At 36.4% G+C, this 22812-nt stretch overlaps 1 protein-coding gene across 1 annotated transcript in view; it reads left to right on the forward strand.

The window, feature by feature from the left end:
* Positions 1 to 10018: 10018 nt before the first annotated feature.
* The window catches only part of LOC146628738 (uncharacterized), a gene marked incomplete at its 5' end in the record, with an annotated part of 54347 nt that continues 41553 nt past the window's right edge, over positions 10019 to 22812 (forward strand). Inside the window, 4 exons of the mRNA XM_085357076.1 lie at positions 10019 to 10064; positions 16336 to 16435; positions 18768 to 18885; positions 19689 to 19812. Coding sequence (XP_085213202.1) covers positions 10019 to 10064; positions 16336 to 16435; positions 18768 to 18885; positions 19689 to 19812 — 388 coding nt within the window. The remainder of the gene's footprint in view (positions 10065 to 16335; positions 16436 to 18767; positions 18886 to 19688; positions 19813 to 22812) is intronic.

Below are 22812 nucleotides of genomic sequence, written 5' to 3' on the forward strand. Positions count from 1 at the left end.
TCAGTGGTGCAACGCTGAAAAACTCCCCCAGCGCGGGAAACAAAAAGTCATACAGTGGTTCCGCTAATAGATACATTAATAATAATACATTTAAAAAGATATAAAAATATAGGACGAAATAAGTGACTTTAATACAAATGTTCACTGTATGACTATTATAGTGCCCTATAACTTTTGTCTTTCACATAAACTAGTATATTCTTTTTGCAGTATGTCTGTAACTATTTCACGTTTTAAAGGTTACTTTTATTGCCACTGTTCTCTTTAAGCACCTTTCATTGTGGAAGACTGATAATCTATTATGAAATATAATATATAAGTCTACTGAATCTTATTAGTTAATAAAAAATATTACTACTGGCAACTAATAGTTGAGTAATATTTCGACTACTACTACTAATTTTTTTGTTTTGTTTTGTTTTTCGTTAATAAATGCACGCGTTCTGGTGTAATGGCTGACACAATTCATAAGGTGGTGCTATTTGTTTCCTTTTTGCTCACTCAACTCAATGTTGTCTTTTGGGGTCATTTGGTGTATGTGATAGCAGTTAAACACACTGTGGGGGCATTCTGTATGAACCTTTTCTTTTTATTTCATTTTTTAAAGTAAATATTTATTTAATTTGGTAAATGGAAATGGAAAATGCTAATGTAAGGATTTATTAAATAGATCAAATAAAACCAAGCTCAAAGTCAATCTAAAATTGTGAATTATCAGTGCTCAGAAAGGATTGTTTTGCTAAAAACAAACACAAAGACTCATGTTATGTGTTTAAAAAAAGACAGAGAAACTCCATAAAAATATAGCAAATTCACCATTGTGGCACAATTTATTTAAAAAAAATATTGTACAGTTTGAAAGCATTGAAATGTAGTTTTACTTAAATTTTGTATTTATGGAAGAACTTGAAATTCATGAGATTCGTTAAAGAATACATTTTTCATATAGCTTATTTTACTGATCCCTACGAAACCTAAAATTTAGAAATCTACAGATATCTCCCCACAGTTTACTTTTTTATGTGTGTGACATGCCCAGAGCAAACACAGCTTAATTACAAAACATTTTTTTGAATATTTAACAAACAAAGAACCAAAAAGCTAGGTCACTTTGAGTACCTTAAATGAATCTTTCTACTAAGAATCGTTTTATATTGTCTATGGTGAAATACAAAGTTCTGGATGTTTACTTGAATCTGTGCGCGTTACCTGTGTCTTCCGCCAACCTGTCCCTCCCGGCGATTGGACAAATGTCTACATAAGGCTCAGCGCTTTGGCATCCTGATTGGTTGCCTCAGATGCCTGTAACAGGTGTCCCGACCCCGCCTCCTCCCCCTTTCCTGTCTCTTTGCTCTCGGTCTATCCTTCAGTCTGGAAACCTGTGATGAGAGTTTTAATAATGGCGTGGCAGCAGAGAGGGGCAGCTGCTCTCTGCCCAGGTCCGGGACCGGAAACCCACCTGTAAACATCAAAGAGGAATTTATCAGCAATTTTTAAAAAAAAAAATCTGTTTAGTGACTGTTATAATGTTACCTCACAGAGTAAATCTCCGCTGAGAGGTCGCTCTGTAAACTGTGTGAAACTACTGGATTGTCGCTGGAAGCGGTCGGTCATGTCGTTACTGTGCGTCAGAGGTAGGAGCTTTTATCTTTATTTGTACTTCATAAGCGATTTTGTCTTTGTTTGTTTGATGAGTTTGCTGAAGTCATAGTGATAATTCCAGTAACAGCTTACAAAACTGGTTTTCTAACAGTAGGCGTTCCTCCTTGGGTAGTATCTGGAAAAAAAGTACCTTTATCCTGACGTGATTTTACGTTTTTAAAAACCAAGACTTTATAATTTTTATCTTTAAAAACTCAACAGAGGTATGTATTTATCATTTATGTTGAAAATAAATCCTTGGGGTCCTCAGTGACAACTGAGGATTTTATAATCGAACTTTTAGTGTCTCGTCTTAATATCATCTCCCAGCATTAGTTTCGTAGGCCTCTACATTGAAAGCCTGATTCAGGGACCAATGCTGGGGGAAAAAGAAACCGTGTTTGCTATTAAGGAATCCGTCTTGTCAGAAGAAGGTTGATAACAAGGTTAGTGTTCATTCCATGTTAGCGTGCCGTCTACCAGAAGACTACAGCGAATCGGCTGGAGTGATGGTGGAGAATCCTGCTTTAGAGGCTTTTACAGCAGAAGAGCACATCATGCAATATCCCATTCAGCAACAAGAAGCCTGACACCCAACTATTTGCTCCACTGCTGCTAAGAGCTCGATTAAAAAAGAAGAAGAAGAAGAAAAAACTACCCCAAACAGAGATAACTGCCCCCCCCCCCCCCCCCCCCCCCTAACTACACAAGCATGCCTATCTGCAATAACACAGCCATCCTCACCAAACTACTTGATTTTTTTTTTCGTCTCCACAAAATTTAGTCTCTCAGAAATTAATCTATATTACTCTATGTTACTCTTACTGACTGCTCATTAGCACAGAATCCTTCATGGGAGAGTTTAAAAGTTTTGGCATCTGCTATAGAAGTAATGGAGCATTAATAATTCCCACTGATAAGAAATTGGAATAAAAGTCTTTTTCTTCTTTGTAATTCAGTCTTTGAACATGTTTTACCTGAAAACAAATAGGCTTTACTATATTGTTTCTCTGAGTGTATATTAGGGCTGGGCCATATCATACCGTTCACGGTAATACCGGTATAATGTCGGGCAACGATAAGAAAATGAAATATCGCGATAGAATATGGGTAAAACACGCATGCGCAGTGCCTTTGTTTTCATACGCACATGGCGGAAAAAGCATGGCGGCGACGCAGAATGAGAAGGGCGAAAGTGGATAGTTAAATGAAACTGATGAACCAGAATTTGTTTGTAAAAATGCTGCAACTTCAGTGGTGTGGAACTGGTTTGGCTTTTGTCCGTCAGATACACAACAAAGCACTATTTTTAGTAGAGCATGCTAGCGGCCGTCGTTATTGCCGTGTGGTTTGGAAAATACGGAACACTTAAAATCAATCCTTTGATTTTTCTGAAAATCGACAGTGCCCCTTATAATCCTGTGTGCCTTATGTATGAATTCTGGTTGTGTTTACTGACCTCGAAACAATTTTATGTCGTACACGGCGCTTGAAAATCTGTCAAATGTTTTAGTACGACTTTGCTAAGCTACGAACCCACACCGCTTGATGGATTGTCGGAGCATTACGGCTATCGTAGGCAGGCGCCTCGCGGAGTGATACGTACTGTGCTTCAACATAATATTACCGTATTATGTGTATAACCTCTTTTTAAGTTTTGTGGATATTATACATGGTTATGCTGAGGATATGTTGGCCAATTTCCACTGGAAATGCCTTTTGGTTAAACTGTCAGCAAGGATTTTGCATTTGCACTGTTAAATTTTTATATAACTTTAATGCACATAAAAAACAGCTGCTTGTTTAAGTGAAAATACATTGATTTTTTTTTTTTTTTTGCACGAATAAAGTTGTGGAGTTGTAAAGTATTTTGTCTAGTGTCAATTATATCGTCAGTTATATCGTTATCACAAATTTTCAAATGTATATCGTGATAAATATTTTTGGTCATATCACCCTGCTCTAGTGTGTATTCCTGATAGTGTACTGATTAGCTTCCAAGTAATGGCAAAAAGCCAATGACTGTGTTTACATTAAAAGGCACATTTTCTTTCTTTTTTTCCATTTAGTCCACAAATTCTTGTTATCTGGAACTTGTGTGCATGAACCTATGCATGCCCAGACACATCTGTGTTACAAGTGTTGGTTATATGTACATCAAATATAAATCTGTTTAAGTACCAATGTACTTTCTGGTAAAAATAAATAAATAAATAAATTGTGAATATAGTTAGACTCAGGAGGTATTGGGACACCTGTGCACCATTCTGAGAAACACAAGGAATGGTTCAAAAAGAAGCATTTGATCTCACTTGCTTGAAAAAGTTAATCTCAGTGCCTCTGCAAAACCTCTGGAAAGACTGTTCTTCTATTGATTAGTGAAATTAAAGCTAGTAGGAGCTGCAGCCAATAGATTACAGGAAAGGTTAGAGGAAGAGGAAGAAGTAGAGTAGATTAGCTTAAAGGGTGCTTGGGCAGAAGCTTTGTGATTAACTAATGTTGTGAGTCATCGTTTGATAGCACAGCTTGACAGTGTTGCCTATTTATTGCTAGTTGAGATGTTTCATCACCATGGCAATGTCTTTATACAATAGATAAGTGGTTGCCCTTACGAGTGAACATGTGGGGGAAACTCTTACTGTGCATCAGGTCAAGGCTGAGTTGACACATGGTTCACGTGGATGACACGATGCTGGAGGACTGGAGGTGCACAGATATTGTGTATGACATTGACATTGCTGATTGATTTAGTTACATGATATTTGTGGTTAATAAGATTTTCTTCGTTTCGAAGGCAGATGAAGAATCTGCAAGAGCTTATGCTTGGCTGTTAAAAGAACGCTTTGTGTGGTGCTCCACTTGAAATGGAAAACATTAATTGAAAAATGAGGACAAAGATGATCATTGAACTGTGGAGTCGCATACTTAAATGTTGAACATTAAAGCAATTACATTTGCAAATTGCAGGTGGGTTACATTATTTTAATGATTTTTGGATTCAGGTCAAGTCAGATTTGCCTGAGGGGCGTTCATTATCTGGACAGGAGGTAAAAGCCTCAATGCTTGTATTCTTGGTGTCAACAAGGATTATGAAAATGGTAGAAACCTCCAGAAAGAGGGAGGGATCTCTACTCCAGTCATGTATTAATTAAGTGTATAGAATAGAGCAACATCCTGATTTTCAATTGTGATTAAAAAATTATGCAGAGCAAGAAGCTGTAGCTTGCTCAGACCACCGACACATAGACCTAGAGACTAGTCAGCACCTGACTGGTTCGAGTAGTTGCTGGCAGTCACAGTAAAATTGATTGCCAAATCCCTGTTCATGCAGGCTTAAAGACTGGACAGTAACCAATAGATAAATACTATTCGCTAGTTACAAATGTGTATACAGTTTTTGCTTTGAAGGCAAAATGTCCCGGTTTTTAGTTTGTGTTTGACTCTTTCAAGTTTTACTACAGCTTAACAAGAGTTTGCAGACAAGTTTATGTCTTCAGTGCAAACTATGGGCAACCGTGGCAATCTGATGGCAACCAAAGCAGCCAAAAGGAGGCCTCTGGTACAGCATAGTCTTTGTGACCAATTTTGCCAGGAACCTTCAGCCACAGCTTGCAACTGGTTGAGGAATACACATTTTCTGAAAAAGCATACACATTTTCAAATATGAGCCAAGTCTGCTTGGCTCATATTTGTCTACAGCCGAGTCAGTTGCTGAGGACTTATGCTGAGATAATAATTATATAAAGGATGCAATGGAGAGATAAAAGTGACTGAACTGGAATCTAAGGGGTTGAGTATAGTAACCATCCGAGTAGAGGAATTATGAGAGAAAGACAGAGTGAGAGAGAGAGAGCTTAGAGATTGTGGGAGTAATCCCCTTGCCATCTGTTGCTCTCTCTCCTCTTATTACCAGCTCCAAGTGATCAGATCCAACAGTCGACACAAAGCGGAAGTACGCCACTGCTTTGACTCTGGTGTCATTTCCTGTTCCTACTTTCCTGGTTTGTGCCTGCCTGCATGTCCTGTTATTTGGTACATCAACATTTTCCTCTTTTCCTCACCCCTCTATGGATTGTAGAGCAGTCTGTGTATGTAGCAAGTGAAGTTGACTAAATCCTGCAGTGCTTTAAGAAACAGATTAACTGAACTGAATTTAAATGTCCAACCCCCAATTAAAAAATAGCTAAAAATAATTTCTGAACACTGATATTATTTGCTGTTCATTCGTGTTTATACAGAAGAAATAAAGTATAGATACTGTTTGCAGGGGGTTAAAGTCATTATTTGGCTTATGAACATCATGAGCTGCAACTTCAGAATTAGCACACATTTTTAGAAAATCTCTATCTATGAAGTCGTTTTTTTGTTTTTCTTTTAAATTATCATCTGGATAACACAGATTGCTACAAATCGCTAACAGTATACAGTTTGTTTGGTTTCTCAGAAAGCTGCAGGATTTTGTGATTTTTAGTCACATTATAGATGTTCGGAAAGCAAAATGGTTAAATAAAATTCAGCTATTAAAACTGTGAGCAATACACTAGACACCATCTTATGATGTTATCACACCAGCTGTGAAATCTAACATGTCAGTGGTCATGGACACAAATTGTCATGCTTTTGCAGGTTAAAGTACCTCAAAGGTCTGCTGTTTGAGGAAACATTTTTCATACTATAAGCACATATTATGTCCATTTAAAAGGGGAGGTATCACCATGGCGACCAAGGCAACAAAGCTTTAAAAGAAGTGGCAACCACTGTATCCCAAACCATGATCTTTTTTTTAAACGGTAACCCAGTTTTATGTTCCCTTACTTAAAAAATATGTTCTTTGTAATGTCTAACCCCAACCAAGTCACTGCAAATGTCTAAACTTAACCAAGCACTGCGTTTTGTTTTTTTATTAATAACATCATTAAAAGAATACAAATGTTGTGTGACAATCTATGGCTTGTATAAACTGAACACAAATCTCAAGATGATTTGCTCTACCAACAACCTCTGACCTTCAAATGCAGACTCTTATTGTGGTATTGTTTTCATCTCCATGGACAGGAATCACTACATAAGAGATGATTGATGAGAAGTTGTGTTGAGTGACCCAAAATAATGCTGAAAAATTAGTTTTCAGGAACAAAAATAAACATTACAATTTGTGTCCATAAATGTTAATCAATAAAATAGAGAACAACTTAGAGGTGACTATTTCGTGAAGTGTTGTGAAACTGTGTTGCATATGTACCATCTGCAATAGTGCAGCTGGTGTTAGTTTCAATTTATGAGGTAGTGTTTTGTGTCATCATGTCAAATTTGTAAACTGCTGGGGGAAAGCGCTTTACTTTGCTAAAGAGAAATGATACTGGATAGTACTGGGGTGGGGGATCTACTTTTATTGAGACATGCGACTGCATTAATATATTTGAAACAAAGTATGATCACAAGCAAGTAAAATTAACCAAAAAAGAAAAGAAACCAGTAGGTTTTGAAGAACAGTAGATAAAGATCAACTACACCCATCAAATTAAGCATGGACAGAAAACGATAAGGATCAGTTTCCACTGCAATCCCCCTCTCTCTGGTTTAATGACCTCCTGCTCTTTGGTCCACAGTTAAAATTAAGTGATGCAAATGAGAAAAGAAGGCCACAGCCAGCTCATTTGACTTAGTGGAAAAAAGAATCATACTGCTAGCTTCACTGAAGATTTCCACTGTTCCACAATGAGTTATGTAAAAGACAGGAAACACTGGGGGAGGACCAGTGGTCTTTTTTTTTCTTTTTCTTTTTTTTGCTTTCCATTGTTATCCTAGAAGTAAATTCGGTTAACTCTGTGTCTTTGATTTTTAGTCTTTCAGTTTACATTTGTGGCTGCATGTGTTAGGTTTGGTGCATTCCACTTCAACCTGCATTTTTATTCATTCTAATCGTTACTTCACTATTAGTTTTCTAATATGCAAATATTACTTTGCTGTATTTATATGCATATGGTTCTCTGTAATTAAGAGTAATTAAGAATGATCAATTATTAGAAGACCCGAAAACTTTATACTATTGTTTTAATGTGCACAGAAAAAAACAAGGGATGGTACATGAAAATATGAAAGCGTTATTTGTGCCTCCATCATCCCATTCTGGACATCTGGCAGCTCAGCCCTTAGAGGTTTAGTAGGTTATATGCCTGCACACATAACCCTGCCACTGCAATCACAACTAATCCTCTTCAAATCGCTTCACAATCCCATAAACATTATTGTAAAGATGCATTGAGGGGCTAAAGACGGCAGGTCGACTTATGAACCAAAATCGAGCAGCACGTGGTTCTTCACCATAAGTAATGTCTGGAGGTTTTTGGAAATGGCTGCTGTTATCAGACATTTTTGGTTTATTTTGTATCTTAATACCCATCTGCCTGAGTCCCATTTTTCCTTTGTTTTGTTTTTTTTGTTTGTTCACCAGCTGTTAAGATTTGTGATGCAGCTGTCAAGGCTTATGCTTCATGATTATGTAAAAGTTGCAATCCAATAAAAATGTATTTGTCACTGCTAATAAAACAGAGGTGCCAGTCTTTAGTATCCCATTTTTCATTGATTTAACTTTGAAGCGTTCTAACTAAAACGATAAGGTTTTTACAAATATATTTTACTATAACTGAACTGTTATGCATCCGGTTTATCAGTTATGAACTTAGCAAAACTATTAACTATGACACAATAATTTGAATGAAGCTGAAAAAAATAAATAGTGTAAAGTTGATTTCTTCACATAGTTCTTCTGTTTTGATCAAACTGCACAAGAGTTCCTAAAACAAGATGATGTGTTTGTAGTCTTCATTTGTTGCACGTTGCACCAACTTATGACTTACTTGCAGTGTTGGGCAAGTTACTTTGAATAAGTGATTAATTATAGTTACTAGTTACTTCTTCAAAAATGTAACTGAGTTACAAGACTCTAAAAGTAATTAATTACTTGAAAAGTAACTATTGCGTTACTTGGCCATTTTTTGCTACTTTTGATTTTACCTCTCCATTTCGCCTTTAAAAACTATTTACTGCCTTGTTTGGTATCATTCTTTTCAGCACAATCTCATGTGTCTGAATTTACAGTTATGTTTTCATTCTGACATATTGTATTAACACAATTGATCTAAAATCAGACAAAAAACATAAAATCCGAGTAGAGAAAAATAAATTTTTTACTGTAACAACCACAAACATGTTTATTGAATCATATTTCATAACTTTAAATGCAAATATAAATTGTCAATTTTAAAATCATATGCACAAGTTTTGCAAACAACAAAGTTATTTGCAGCCATTTACCTTTTTTAAAATAACCATTTCAAACTATTTACATTACAATCAGCTGTTCCGCATTAAAGTAGATGCCACACAAATTATTTGTGCCACTCCCAAAAAATAATTTCTGTCCACTATAAAGGAGAACATCACAGCCTGATACCTGAAACACGCGTATATATTGTTTATCATGACTCTTGTTTTACGCGGCCTATCAACACAATTTAAAAACTGGTATATATCACCTTGTTGCTTTGTCATCTTGAAGTGGTCATGTGATTGGCTTACCACGACTACTTTACTCTTCCTCAGTGAAACAGCAGCACTCATGCGATTGTTTTGCCGCCTAGCTCCAGGTGTTTTGCCAAAAAGTGATCGACTGCCAGAAAGTGATTGCCATCCGCGGGTGCGCGCGCAGCTGCCTCAAGCTGTAGGGCCCAGATCACTTACAGCTACTTCAGTGCAACTGATATAAGATGCGGTAAACCGAAGACAGGTTCAACCGTCTGAATGTTGAAAAATAGTAACGCGACCACGCCACATTTTCTTGTTAGTAATGGTAACGGCGTTGTAACGATAGGAATAGTAATTAGTTAGATTACTCGTTACTGAAAAAAGTAACGCCGTTACTTGTAGCGTCGTTATTCTGTGTTTGTCTTTTAGACTTGTCTTTTAAAAATAATTTTAAAAAACCAAACTCTTTTGATTCAACATTGTATTACCATCATTTGACTTACATTGGAGTAGTATATCGCTTTGCTACAGTACATAATATACATATTCGAAGTTTTGTGGATGTTAATCAAATGTCAGATGTATTCATTAAAAACAATAAGTTTGAAATAATTTATTTAAATAATTTAAAATTCTATTTACACTGTGCTTTTAAACTGTGTTTTAGGTACATAAACACTGGAAAGGGTTAATTTTAGGTCTTTGGTAGGTGAGACCCCTCAGGGGCCTAAGATTTACCTATGTGTCAGTTTTAGTTACGTATTATAGTACGATGTTTATTCTTAAGCTAGTGCAAATTAAATTTATGTAATTGAGCTAATCTTTGTTTTTGTGTGTGTGTCTGTGTGTTTCTGTGCGCTGTGCAGTGAAGAAAGCCAAACTCCAGGGACCACCAGGTAAGAACTTTCTTTATTCACAAACTTTATTCCCATTCTCAGGCCATTTTACCTTACATTTTACTAATGTTCATTGTTCACAGCTGGTGAGAGATTTGTATGCTGTGAAACTTGTGGGATTTTTGATTATGTTTATTGGTGTTTGTTTGTTTGTTTGTTTGTTTGTTTGTTTGTTTGTTTGTAAAAACAAGAATGTCTGAACTCTCATCCATGTTGAACTGTAAATTAACTCAGTTATCCAGTTACCCAATGAGGATGTCCAGAATTCTACACATTTTGATCAAACCACCACTACTTCTGTGAGGTTGCTTTGTGTAGACTTTGTTAAAAATATGCCATGTGTACTAATTGTCTTATATAGGTTAATCTCTTAAATTCTGGCAAGTCACTACAGACGCTAGGGTTGATTTTGTGTTACGCAATCCTGGGTCTTTCAGTGTCATGCCATGCAGGTGGACATAGATCAGTGTCCAAATCCCCAGACTCTCCAACTAGGCAAATCCCTCTGGTGTTCAGGCTCTTGTCTACCTTTACGCCCTGTGACATTTCTGGCAAGAGCAGAGAGGAGCACTAATATAAAGTCAACTTAGCTTTGAGTTTGCCATTGATATTTTACTCATTTGATGCCAAAATAACTTCTGTAAAGTTTTTTCTAACCCTTTTTGTAAAATTTCTGATCCCTTACAAAATGTGAATTCAAAAAGAAGTATTTTGTAAATCATTAACGTCCTAAAGTTAATAAAAAATGTAAAAAATTAATGGAGGGGTAGCATAAGAGTGGAAAAGTTGTTAATACTATATACCTGTGATACATCTCACAACTAGTTATGTTCATAAGCAACACATAATGGATGTGAATGGGTATCAGAAAAGCATTTCGAAAAAGGCTAAACCTTTTAGAAACAGAGAAAACTGGAAAAGTGTTCATTATTCTGCACAGGACAATAGTTCGGGGATTTAAGAATGACTCACTGTGACATTAAAATAACTTGGGATTTCATCATCAGTACATAATATCATTGAAAGATTCTAGGAAACAATACAGTATTAGTTTTTGGCTTTGTGTACAAGCCCAAAAATCATTACCGAGTGGCCATAATCTTCTGGTCCTCAGACACTGCTACAATTTATAAAAAGAAGTGATTATCTAGAGGAAGTAACTACATGGACTCGGGACCACTTCAGAAAACTTCTGTCAATTAATGCTATGGTGCATTCACAAATGTAGTTTAAAAACCATCAACAAGGAAGTAAAATATACAAATCAGATCCCAAAACACTCTGTCCCAGTACTGGTTTAAGATCCACTGAAAACTGTCATGTGGGTTGACCAGTCCAAGATTGAAATTCTTCCTTGAAATCTTGGACACTGTGCTTTCCAGGCTATTGATAATGGGGGACATCAGTGCACAGCTGAAAAGCTAGCATTTGCCTTTCAGACAGTGTCTTCACTTTCTAATGCTGTGAGTTCAGTTTTTCTAGCCAGCATCAAGTGACTGAAGTTGATGCTTTTTTAAGTTTTTTGTTGTATTGTCAGTTTTCAAAGGGCTTCGTAGCATTGAAACTTTAAAGGGATTGTAAGACTTTGCTTGGCTGTCTATGACCTCCTCCCTCTTCTGGGTCATACGACATGTGACACCTGTCTCAGAGCAAACATTAGGTGAATTTCACTTTAGCCAGGCATCTCTCTGAAACAAAATGTAAACACTAGTCACTTTTGTTGTTGGTGGGGGTTTTTTAGAGGGCAAAGATGGAAACGAAGGCCTGCGAGAGAGTTCTTAGCTAAGAAACAAAAATAACCAAATAATAAGTTTAGCATTTTCATGTGTTTAAAGATGTCCCTTGTAATGTGTTATGGTGTTAAAGATTTTGTCAAAAAAGTGTATCAAGAGTAGCTTTTAAAAAATGTCATCAAAGTAAAATTTCCAACTAATCTAAATGAGCTGTTTTCCTTACGACTTATGAAGTGATATCAGCTCAATAAACTGATGTGTGAGCTTATGAGTAAAGGTGTTTTAGAAAACAGACTTTGAAAATATACAAATAATGAACTAATGTATTTTATTTTATTTTTTTCAGCAAATTTGGTTAAACATAGCCAATGCTGTTTTGCTGTCCTACTTTTTTGGCACCGTAAAGTGTGGCCATGATCCAATGAGCATGAAATATTTTGATATGCTGCAAATGCAATGGTTTGTGCTTCAAAACTGCATACCATGATGTGTTGAGCTGCAAATTGTAAGATCAGATTTCTGCATTTTTTTTATGATTATTGCACCATTTTACTTTGCATTTTTGTGTGAATAGCAATAAGGGATAGATTCTGAAAGAACATATTACTTACCAGTTTTCTTACCTCATGATAATTGTACTTGCATAGGGTGACATGTGACTTATTGGAAGAGGCCTCAAAGTTTACATAAGGCTGGCCTGGGATTGATGTTTGTATTGTGTCTACACCACACCTGTGCTTGGATGGCTTTTAGGCCTTATTTTGGCACATATACACAAAGAGTTTTGAGAGAATACTGTAAAACAGAAGGTGACGTTGTTTGAACTAGTTAGCAGTCTATCTGTCTATCCACTGATTTGCAGATAATAGCTGTGTGCTGCTAGATGTGTGCTTGCAGAGTCTCTGGTTGGAATAAAATGGGGAATATATCATTTTAATCACAAGCTTCTCTTTTAACTAAGTAAAAAATAGACTTCCAGGTAATATAATTGCTTGAGAACACTATTTTTGCAAAACTAACTTACACATGAAGATATTCAAGCAATGGTAGGAAAGTCCTCTGATAAATGTATGTTTTGTGTTGCATGCAATATTGATAAGTGGCCTGATGTTGAAATGCCAGTCTTCCAGCTGCCTGCATTTTCCTGACTAATTTATTACTAAGAAAACTCATCACTAATCAATAATGAATGAAGACGTTTGACTGAGGGTTTACGGTGATTCTCAGAACATCACATGATCATTCGATTTTTTGCTGCTTAAGAGCACATTGACTGGTGTGCCTTCACTGTTTTACTGTGTGTGTGTGTGTGTGTGTGTGTGTGTGTGTGTGCGCACACATAAGCATGTTTAAATTTGCACCAACATGGTCAACAGATCATGTTTCTTTACATGTAAGCAACAGTTTGGGTTAGGCAACTTGACTCAATCAACACTGCACTTTCTTTCTGCAATGGGCCTACAGAATGCATAATCTTATGCATTAATCTTATTAAAAATTTCATTATTTTACAGTATCTGGAAATTCTCATTAAATGTGCACACTGATGGTTAAAACTGGTATAAAGATTCTTGAGGCAGACACTGATTTTAAGATTTTAAAATCAGTGATTTTAAGAAGATTTTTAGAATTGGATAAATATAACTGTCTCATAAACACATTGAAAAACAAGCAAACTTGATATGAAACTGTCTTAAGCAGTATATTTGGCTAGTGACTAATGTGTCTTTTCTTTACTGCACTTCCCATGTCTTAATAGCCTGTAAGTATATATAAGACATATATTTGCAATAATTTAAAGATGATTTATCCAACTATTGTGCTGAGATTACTGTAGAGATATCCATAATTTCTTTTTAAATAATTGCATAATGACTGAAATGTTGGTTTTCATTAGATCTTTGTGATCCTCATACTACACAGTAACCATATAAAACATATCTCTCATGTAGGGTAAGGCACTGATGTGCAGGTGGATACCTTGCTTCTGAATACAATAAAGATCTCTAATGGAGTTAGCAAGAAAAAAAAGGGCAAAAAAACACTTTTCAGCATACTGGATTTTGAAATCTGTGTGGAGTTAAATCTATATTTACCAAGTTGCTTGTCATAACAAGTTACAAAGAAAGACACTGTAGACATAAAATGTGACCACTTAGGAAACGTACCTTCGGTTTTATCTTGAGCATTTGTGTTTGCTAAACTCATATAGCAGTTATAGCCCAGTTATTGCCTAGCAGATTTGACCGGTGACAAATAAGTTTGTCTTTTCTTTATTGCACTTCCCATTACTTACGTACGTACTTATGCTTACATGCACTATCATATATTTGCACTAAGCTAATTATTACATGTGTATGATGTGTTTTATAATAGTGGTATTTTGACTGAAATTTCAGTTTTCATTTAATGTTTGTTGTCCTCAAACTATACAATACAAACATAAGACTAGTCTGTTATATTGGTGAGACATTGCTATGCAGGTGGATACTTTTTTTCCCTCTTTTTTCCCTCCAGTCAGTTATTACTTCTTCCTCCTCAACGGTGTCAGCCGTATCAAGGAAAACGCCTGGTGTAAAGGTCCGGCAACCACTAAGTGGCTCTTATCTAATCCATACATCCTCTTGCCTTATCTCGTCTCTGCTATTCATGGGAGCTGGCCCAAGTGTGGCACAAGGCATGGAATATCTAATTAGGGAAAAGCTTCAGCATCCCCGAGGCAACTTTAATACTGTGTGTGTTCTGTTGCTACTGTTTTCACAGGACACTAATTAGGTCTGTGTCCTGTCAGTCCTGGTTCACGGTCTCAGTGTCACTTCAGGGATTCTGCGCTTTCAGTGCACTGTTTCAGTGTGCAGTCTTAAGTATCTATTTATGTTCTGTGTCAGTTGTATGAATCCACCTGTGTCAACTGCTGGCAGTCCTATTATGCCAAGGAGTTGATTTTACTTATCTGGCTGCTATGTTAAATGCTAGTGTAGGGTAAATGTTTCAGTTTGTTGCTGGAGGAACCAGGGTAATCTTTGTTTAGTGTGGTCATGTGACTGGTCTATACAGGAACAGCTGATCTCTTGCTTTTGTTTCCCATAGACCAAAGAGGGTGATTTGTGTGTGTTTGTACTGCCTGCTTGCACTGTTGGCTGTCCATATCAGGGAGCCACCATTCAGAAAATCAGAAACTCAGAACCATAAACGTGCTGTCAGTTTATGGAAAACATAGTCATATTAATATAGTTGTATATTTTTTTGCTAAAAACTTCAAGATGATATCCATCCAGCCGTATGTTGTTAAATTTTAATATAATTTTCTGCTTGATAGTCTTGTCATTTTGTTGGCGTGAGCATTTATACCTTGCTACTTGTGCTACTCTAATTGACGTGAGGAAACATTGTTTATACGAAGGTGTCCTTTTAATATCTTGAATCAGATGATTGTGAGCTATTCCCTGAGTAGTATTCCATGACATATGATAAAGTATATTTTATTTATCAGTCAGAAACAGACATCCTTTTTCCTTTCCCTTTCAGTCCTCCTCCCACTCAGCTTTTGTGTCCATGTGGGGGGATTGAGTTGTAGCGAGGACCACCAGTTGTGCAGGACTGGTAACTACATGAGGAAAAATGAGCACATCAACAGGCACGTGTTGATGCCCCCAACCCCACAGTAGGAAATGAAAAGCTGGTAGTTTTAGCACGGGTTGCCTAATCCCTCATCCATCCACCCTCCCCTTCAGCACTGACCGCTGAAGCATACAGTTGTTGAGAATCGGCTGTCCAGCACTACTGGCGGAAGGAAGTTGACTGAGATAACTGGGTGTGAAAGTTGTATACACGCACACAGACATTTGAGTCAATGTTTCAGTGGTTTTCACAGGCAGTAGACTCCTAGCAGGGCTCAATTTTTGTGTATAGGTCACACAGTCAACAGTTGCGTCAAATGTTAAAAATGCAACTAAACCAACTATATTCTATGTATTGATGATATTAGGGCTGACAGAGACCTTTTCTGTAATAGTAACAGGTCAGTAGTGACTTCAGCTTTATTACATCATGAGCAGGCATGCTTCCTTTACAACGTGTATTTTTTAGAGGACAAGGGTATTTTAAAAAACAGCTGCACTTCATAGTGGACTAGAGACGTACCATGTATTTGTACATCCTGTAGTACTATGTGCTGTGAGGGTTTGGCTCTCATTGGAGATTAACAGGGTTGATTTGCTGGCCTGGGTTTGGCTTGATATAGTCGGGGGAGGAGACTTATCTGCTTTTACTCTCACTGATAGTCCTGATGTCTTTTTTTTTCCTCCTACAGAAAACAGAGGTAGACCTGGCATGGTAGTTCAAACATCACCTCTGTTGTTCTATCCAATAGTAGACTGTCCAGAGTCTTACTATGCTATGTGTCTTCATTACTGCTTAATGAATCCCATATATTCCTGTTAACTCATGCGTAACGCTCGCTCTCCTCCATATGCTTTCAATGCATTGCTGCCTCCTCATTATAATTAAATCGTAATCTGCCTTTTCCTCTGTTTCAGATAAGTTCAACACCTATGTGACGCTGAAAGTGCAAAATGTTAAAAGCACAACTATCACTGTGCGTGGGGACCAGCCCTGCTGGGAGCAAGATTTCATGTTGTAAGTCAATCTGAAATACAGAAGCAAATACAGAAACACACCATTTATCATGGGGAACAAAATCAAACATTAATACATAAAAAACCACACACTCTGCAACTCTGTGATAGAAACAACACATCCACAATTTTATCTCTCCAAGCTACTCATCCGAATGCTTAAACGCTACAGTTTTTCATCTACTCCATTCAGTTTAAGACAATATATCGTAAAACAGCTGTTGGTCATTTCCTCCTTATAATTTATTGATTTAATTTCCCCATTTTCTTTTCCCAGTGAAATGTATGTATGGTGACACAAAAGGCAACACTTTGTTGCATGCGCACCATTGTTTGTCTTTTGTGAACTCCCTCTTTTGGGACAGTGTTTGTTTTTCCAGGTCCCCTTCCTCCAACTGTCCATTCATGCTTTGTCACTAGGTGTAATTCCAGGTTATTCATCAGGCTTTCCAGCAAATTCTGAGCACCATCTGTTACAGCGACCCAGCTTAAATTTAAGCAGAAAATGGGAACTTTACAATTTCAAACTTTGTATCTTAGTACCTACCATGCAATTATTTTTTTTTAGGATTTTTATGTTACATTTGAAATATATTGTCTAAAAACATCATCTGAACAAAACAAATGAGTAAGTAGTGGTTGTCTCAGTTTTGGAAATTAATAACTGCAATTGTTTATTCAGTTGCACCTTCTCTTAATTTAACAAGTCATAAAATTTTTTTTACATTTTCTTATGTTTTGTTTTTTGTTTTTGTTTTTTTGGCCTTTTAGCACCTGACTATCAGATTTGTTAAGGTCAGTAACATTACTCCATATAGGCTATGGGCCTGCATGCGCCAAGACAATAGCCCATGAAATATAAAATGACACCATCACTAGTCTAAACTTTGATAAAAGGCAGATTAGATGTGTTTTTGTGTTGTTTATGCCAAATTCTGACCCTGCAGCATTTTTCCAATTTTCCACTGTACAGTTTCGCTGAGTCTGTGCAAATTTGAGCTTCAGTTTCCTGTTATCAGCTGACAAAAGTGGCATCAAAAGTGGTCTTCTACTGCTGTAGGTCATCTGTTCCTAGGTTCAGTGTTTGGCCTTTTTTAACCTTCCCATCAACTCAGCGCAGCCCATTATCCTCTGACCTCCGGCATCAAAAAAGCATTTTCACCAAGAGAACAGCCACTCACTGGATATCTTCTCTTATTTTTTTGGACCATTCTCTGTAAGCTCTAGAGATTGTTATGCAAGAAAATCTCAGTAGATCAGCAGTTTGTGGACAGTAAAAATCACACCACGTTCAGTGTCACTTTTTATAATGCAATATTTATTTGCTTTTAGAACAAAGGGAAACTGTCTTATACAGCACACCACAAACATACAATATATTTGGTTTCCCGAGAACATTACCCCAAACCCTAAGTCCCTTTGTGACTGACTGATTAGAAGTTTACTTTAATGAGCAGTCAAGGAATTGTACCTAATAAGTAGCCGGTGAATGTGTATTCATATAAGGAAAAACAGTCCTGTACGAATTTAAATTGAATTAGGTTGGACTACATGGTTGTAAATCAGTCTACACAAAGTGGTTGGAAAGTGATTTAAAGAAATAAACGATGATGCTTGTATTTGTATTTGAAAATAGATTGCAATTTATCAGCAATTTTGGCTTTACCACTTTATTTTGCATGTTTAAAAAAGACATGGATAATGCAAAACGTTAAAATAAAAGGTGGCACAACTGGAAAGATAATCTAAACAGCAACATGAACAACAATAAATCTCCCGGTTAAAAATAGCCCCAGTTAAATACCTTGCTATATGTATTTATTCTCTTTTTCAATGAGCAAATGATTTAGGAGGCCTTTATCTCTGCACCTGAGCTCTCTGGACCCCACCACCCTCACCCCCACCCTTGCTCTTTTTTTAATTATCTTTTCTCTGATCTTGTTTTTGTTTGGTCCGTCAGTAGTTGTAAAGTGGCACAGATGAGAATATGCAAATGCCCTTGGTGTGTGGCTGCTTTTAAAATTCATGTGCCATTTTAATACTGTCATCAAGCTGTTTTTGAGCCCTTTGAATAGCATGTTGAATGACAAAACAAGGCTGGAAATGATTATGACAGCTAATACAGGACAAAATGAGGAAGTAGCTTTTGTAGCTAAAGCAATAGTAGCTCCTGATAGCAATCCTTTAGAAATTTCTGGTTTAATTTTTGTTTTTGTTTTTTTCCATTTTAAAAATTTCTTATAACGAAGTTACATTACAACACAGTTATTGTTTCATTCTTTTATTCAGTGACATTTTATCATCATCATCATTTGTTACTTGAATTTGCACAGTGAGATCAACCGGCTGGACCTCGGCCTCATTGTTGAGGTGTGGAACAAAGGTCTCATCTGGGACACCATGGTGGGGACTGCATGGATTCCATTAAAAAGTATCCGACAATCAGAGGAGGTCAGAACTTACACCCACACAAAAGTCAAGTACAAGTGAATTTTAGTCCAAACGTTTGAGGTGGAAAAAAGCCACTTGAAATCCATCCATTAGAAGTAACAAGATACAGCATTTAACTTCATCAATCAATAGATGTTAAATTAGTAAAATTAACAAAAGACAAAACAAAAGTTTGTACCTTTACATAAATATTGCTCAGTCTTTCTGCATTTTTCCCTAGAAAGAGATATGTAAGTAATTCCAGTTGGCACATCAAAGATGTGAAATGATGATCTCATAAAAGGGACGCTTTGAATTTTTAGTCGTACTAAAAATTCAAATGCTACAATAAGTAAATGCAGACACCTGTGTGTTGGCTATATTCTGTTCATAAATACTGGATTCCTAAACCTAAGGTAAAGTAATATAGAAATTTCAAGTATAAAGGCAGTTTCAAATAAAATAAACATTTGAAAATGATGAATATGTTAAATATGTTACACAATGATTACAGTTACAGGATGATTGGAAATCAAAAAGTTAAAAATATTTTTTTTTACATACAAAAAAGTAGTTTACACAAAAATGTTTCTTGTTTGACCCACATAATACTAAGAAAATGAACTTTGAATTTTTCACTAGATTGAACATACTTCATTATAAATGCTGCTTGGCTTCACTATTTGAGCTACAAATAGTAAAAACGCAGGCAATAAAACTGCCTTAAATACATATTAAAAGAATGAGTGGCATAGCATAAACTGAAGAATACATGCAAAGGCATTGTCTGTGTAAATAAATGAATGTGTTTAATTTCATTTCAGGAGGGCTCAGGTGAATGGCTTTTCCTGGATGCAGAGGTCCTGATGAAAGCTGATGAGATATATGGCACGAAGAATCCGACGCCTCATCGAGTCCTGTTGGATACTCGTTTCGAACTGCCTTTTGGTGAGATTAAAGCTGAAACCATTTTAGCTGCACAATAGACTTCCAGAGTCTAAGACATACAGTTGTTCAGTTGATTGAACCACACTTGTAAATACCGTTAAAGCTCTTATGTAAGATGTTTTGTAATAGATACATTAGTGATTCTGGTTGCCTTAAGGTGAATCAAACCTTGATCTGGAGAGTTACTCAAAGGTCACAAATGTTTCCTGCTGAAATGTCAGGAACCAAAAAAAAAAGTGTCGAGCCTGGAGCAGTGTGTAACATCATAGCCTGGTATCCACTGGTCTTGTGCAGACATACGGTACCTAGTAGTAATTTCTTTTGAACAGAAAATCTAATGGCTAAACAGTTGAGTCCACAATTGTTGAACGAAGATTCATAATTTTTGCATAGTTTTGCACCACTACAGTGGATTTTAAATCAAATAATCATTGAATTTAAGACTTTCAACATTAACTCAATGATATTTACAAAAAAAAAATATGAACTGTTTAGGAATCACATTAATTTTTAAATAAAGTCCCCTATTTTCAGAACAACCTGGTTTACACAAGATAAATATAAGGTCACATCATAACATTCTCCCTTTGTGCGGAGCCAAGCAGGATTTTATGGCTAGAAGCAGTCCAGATATTTGTCTTAGATATTTGCCTGACGGTGTAACATCCCGTATCTGGTGCCTTTGAGAATGAGACGCCTGTTTCTGTCCTGCATAAGCTGAGGTCACTAATTCAACAATAGCAGACCTTCCTTTATTAATTTAGGTTCCGTAAATATAATTTTGTCTTTGCTAGGTTGTCCTGTTGTGGCCAACAGGATTTAGGAACCATTAGAAATATCCAAAAGCATTTCTAACATGAGAAAGAGGAATATATGACTCTGAGTTTGGGTCCATTTGCCACTTAATCAGTGTTTTCTAGAATGATCCATGTCAGAATATGAATACAGATTTCATTAAAGGTGCATTTATTTATTTGGCTACATAGGGGCAGAAAATCTGGTAGAGTGGTAGATCACAGACTGTGTGTAAAAAGATAGACAGCCACTATAATTCCAGCTACTGATTTCTGGACTAGCCAGAGGTTGACAAGAGTGTTAAGTTCTTAGAATCGGTTGATGCTGATAATGTTGGAATTTCCCTTACCTTTATTTGCTCTCAAAGGTACCAACACAACAAGGTCCACATCAGTTTACACACATACTGGATTAAAAATCAGTGGCACCAGGTCTTATGTCTTAAGAAATGTAGAAAATTTGGTTCGAATCACTGTCAGTATGTTTAAAAAACCGATTTCCCGATTCAAATCGATTTTAGTTTGAATAATCTTGCTGTTTTGCTTCCACCACAATAAGATCACACTTCCTGCACAGCTCTTTCTCTCTCTCTCTCTCAGTGTACTTCAAGAACAGTTTCCCATGTCAAATCTGTGTTTTAGATCTCTGCATTATTCGCTTGCTTAGTACGCACCAGTCTACCGTTGTGTTCAGCACTGTCGCCATCACTGCTTTTCTTTTTCTTTTCTTTTTTTCCAAAAATGACCTCTGACAAGAAAGCCTCATTTCTGCTGTTCAATATCAAAGAAATTTAAACCTTTACAAATTATGCCAAATTGCAAAACGCTTAGCTGTGTCTCTAATAAAAACCTTTGTAACTTCGCTCTGCTTCACCTCAGCAGCATCAGGTCATGTTCATATGTTGATTTATGGTTTTCTTCAGTTTTTGATCTACTGTAGAATATTTTTAAGGTGGTTATCTGCTATAAAAAGCCAGGCCAGGAAAATCTCCTTCACGTTTTTCTGCATTTTATCCTCAGTTACTTTGACACAAAGGAATCTCCTGTGATGATTAAACCTCTAATGAAGTCTCACAAGTTTCAGCTTTGTTTTTATACATAGATGTAAATTATGGATATGTACTGATAATTGATCAGAATTATAATACTTCCAATTGTCTGAGTCAAAATCGAATCGAATTGGGACTTTGTGAATCGTAACTTAATCGATTATAAAAATCAAAATCGATACCCCGCCCTAGTCAGTATGTCCAGGGGATATCAGGAAAGAGCTGGAACAGTGAGTGTCTGCAGCCATCTATAAAACATGGTGGAGGATCTGTAATTTTTGAAGCTACATCTCAGGCAGTGATATTGGAGATCTGTTGTAAAGTGATGAAATTTTACATTCAGAAAAGGGTGATCAGATATTGATTCACTGTATAATAACATCTGGAAAGAATCTAATTGGTAGTGGCTTTGTTTTATAGCATTAAAATGATCCCAAACACACTGGCAGGGCAGTTAAAGCATAGCTGGGTAAAAAAAAAAAAAAAAAAAAAAAAAAAAAAGAAGTACACACTATAGAATGCTAGTCAGGGATCAACATTATTGAAGAGGTATGGGATCAAAGAACTGTCCAAAAAGCTACCATCATCCAAAGAAGAGCTTTAGATGTCCTTCAGGATGTCTGGGGAACAATTCCTGAACGCTACTTAAAGAAAGTACAAGAAAGATTGCCTAAGAAAGTCCAGGCTGTGTAAAAGGATAAAGGTAGTCAAGACAATATTGACTTTTAAGCTCATTACATTTAGAAACTGTTTCTGTCTTGTATACTGTATTTCATTTATGTTTCCACACATTTCAATAAATGGTTGCACCTTTATATAATTTTTCTCAGCAAAATGAGGAAATGAGGTTTGACTCAAGACTACAATACTGTAGATGAAATATGAACTGTAGTTCAGCTTGGTGTTTGCGGTCATCTATAAATAAAGACTAAATATCCTGACATTTGGTGCTTGCTAGGAATCAAAAACAGCTGAATTTACCTGATATTGGCACGTTTTTCAATATTAAAGTTTGATTCACATTTAAAAGTATTAGTTAATTACTTATTGTATGGTGAAGTGTCCTTTGTGCTCCCACCACCTTTTTGTACTTGACCACTACACTGTTTTAGTACTACACTGCATGCCTTGTGATCAAAAGGCGTCAGAGTTGAAGC

This window comes from Diplotaxodon limnothrissa, linkage group LG7 (assembly GCF_057381915.1).
Source record: "Diplotaxodon limnothrissa isolate DT_005_m linkage group LG7, D_limnothrissa_male_GT1.1, whole genome shotgun sequence".
Lineage (NCBI taxonomy): Eukaryota > Metazoa > Chordata > Actinopteri > Cichliformes > Cichlidae > Diplotaxodon > Diplotaxodon limnothrissa.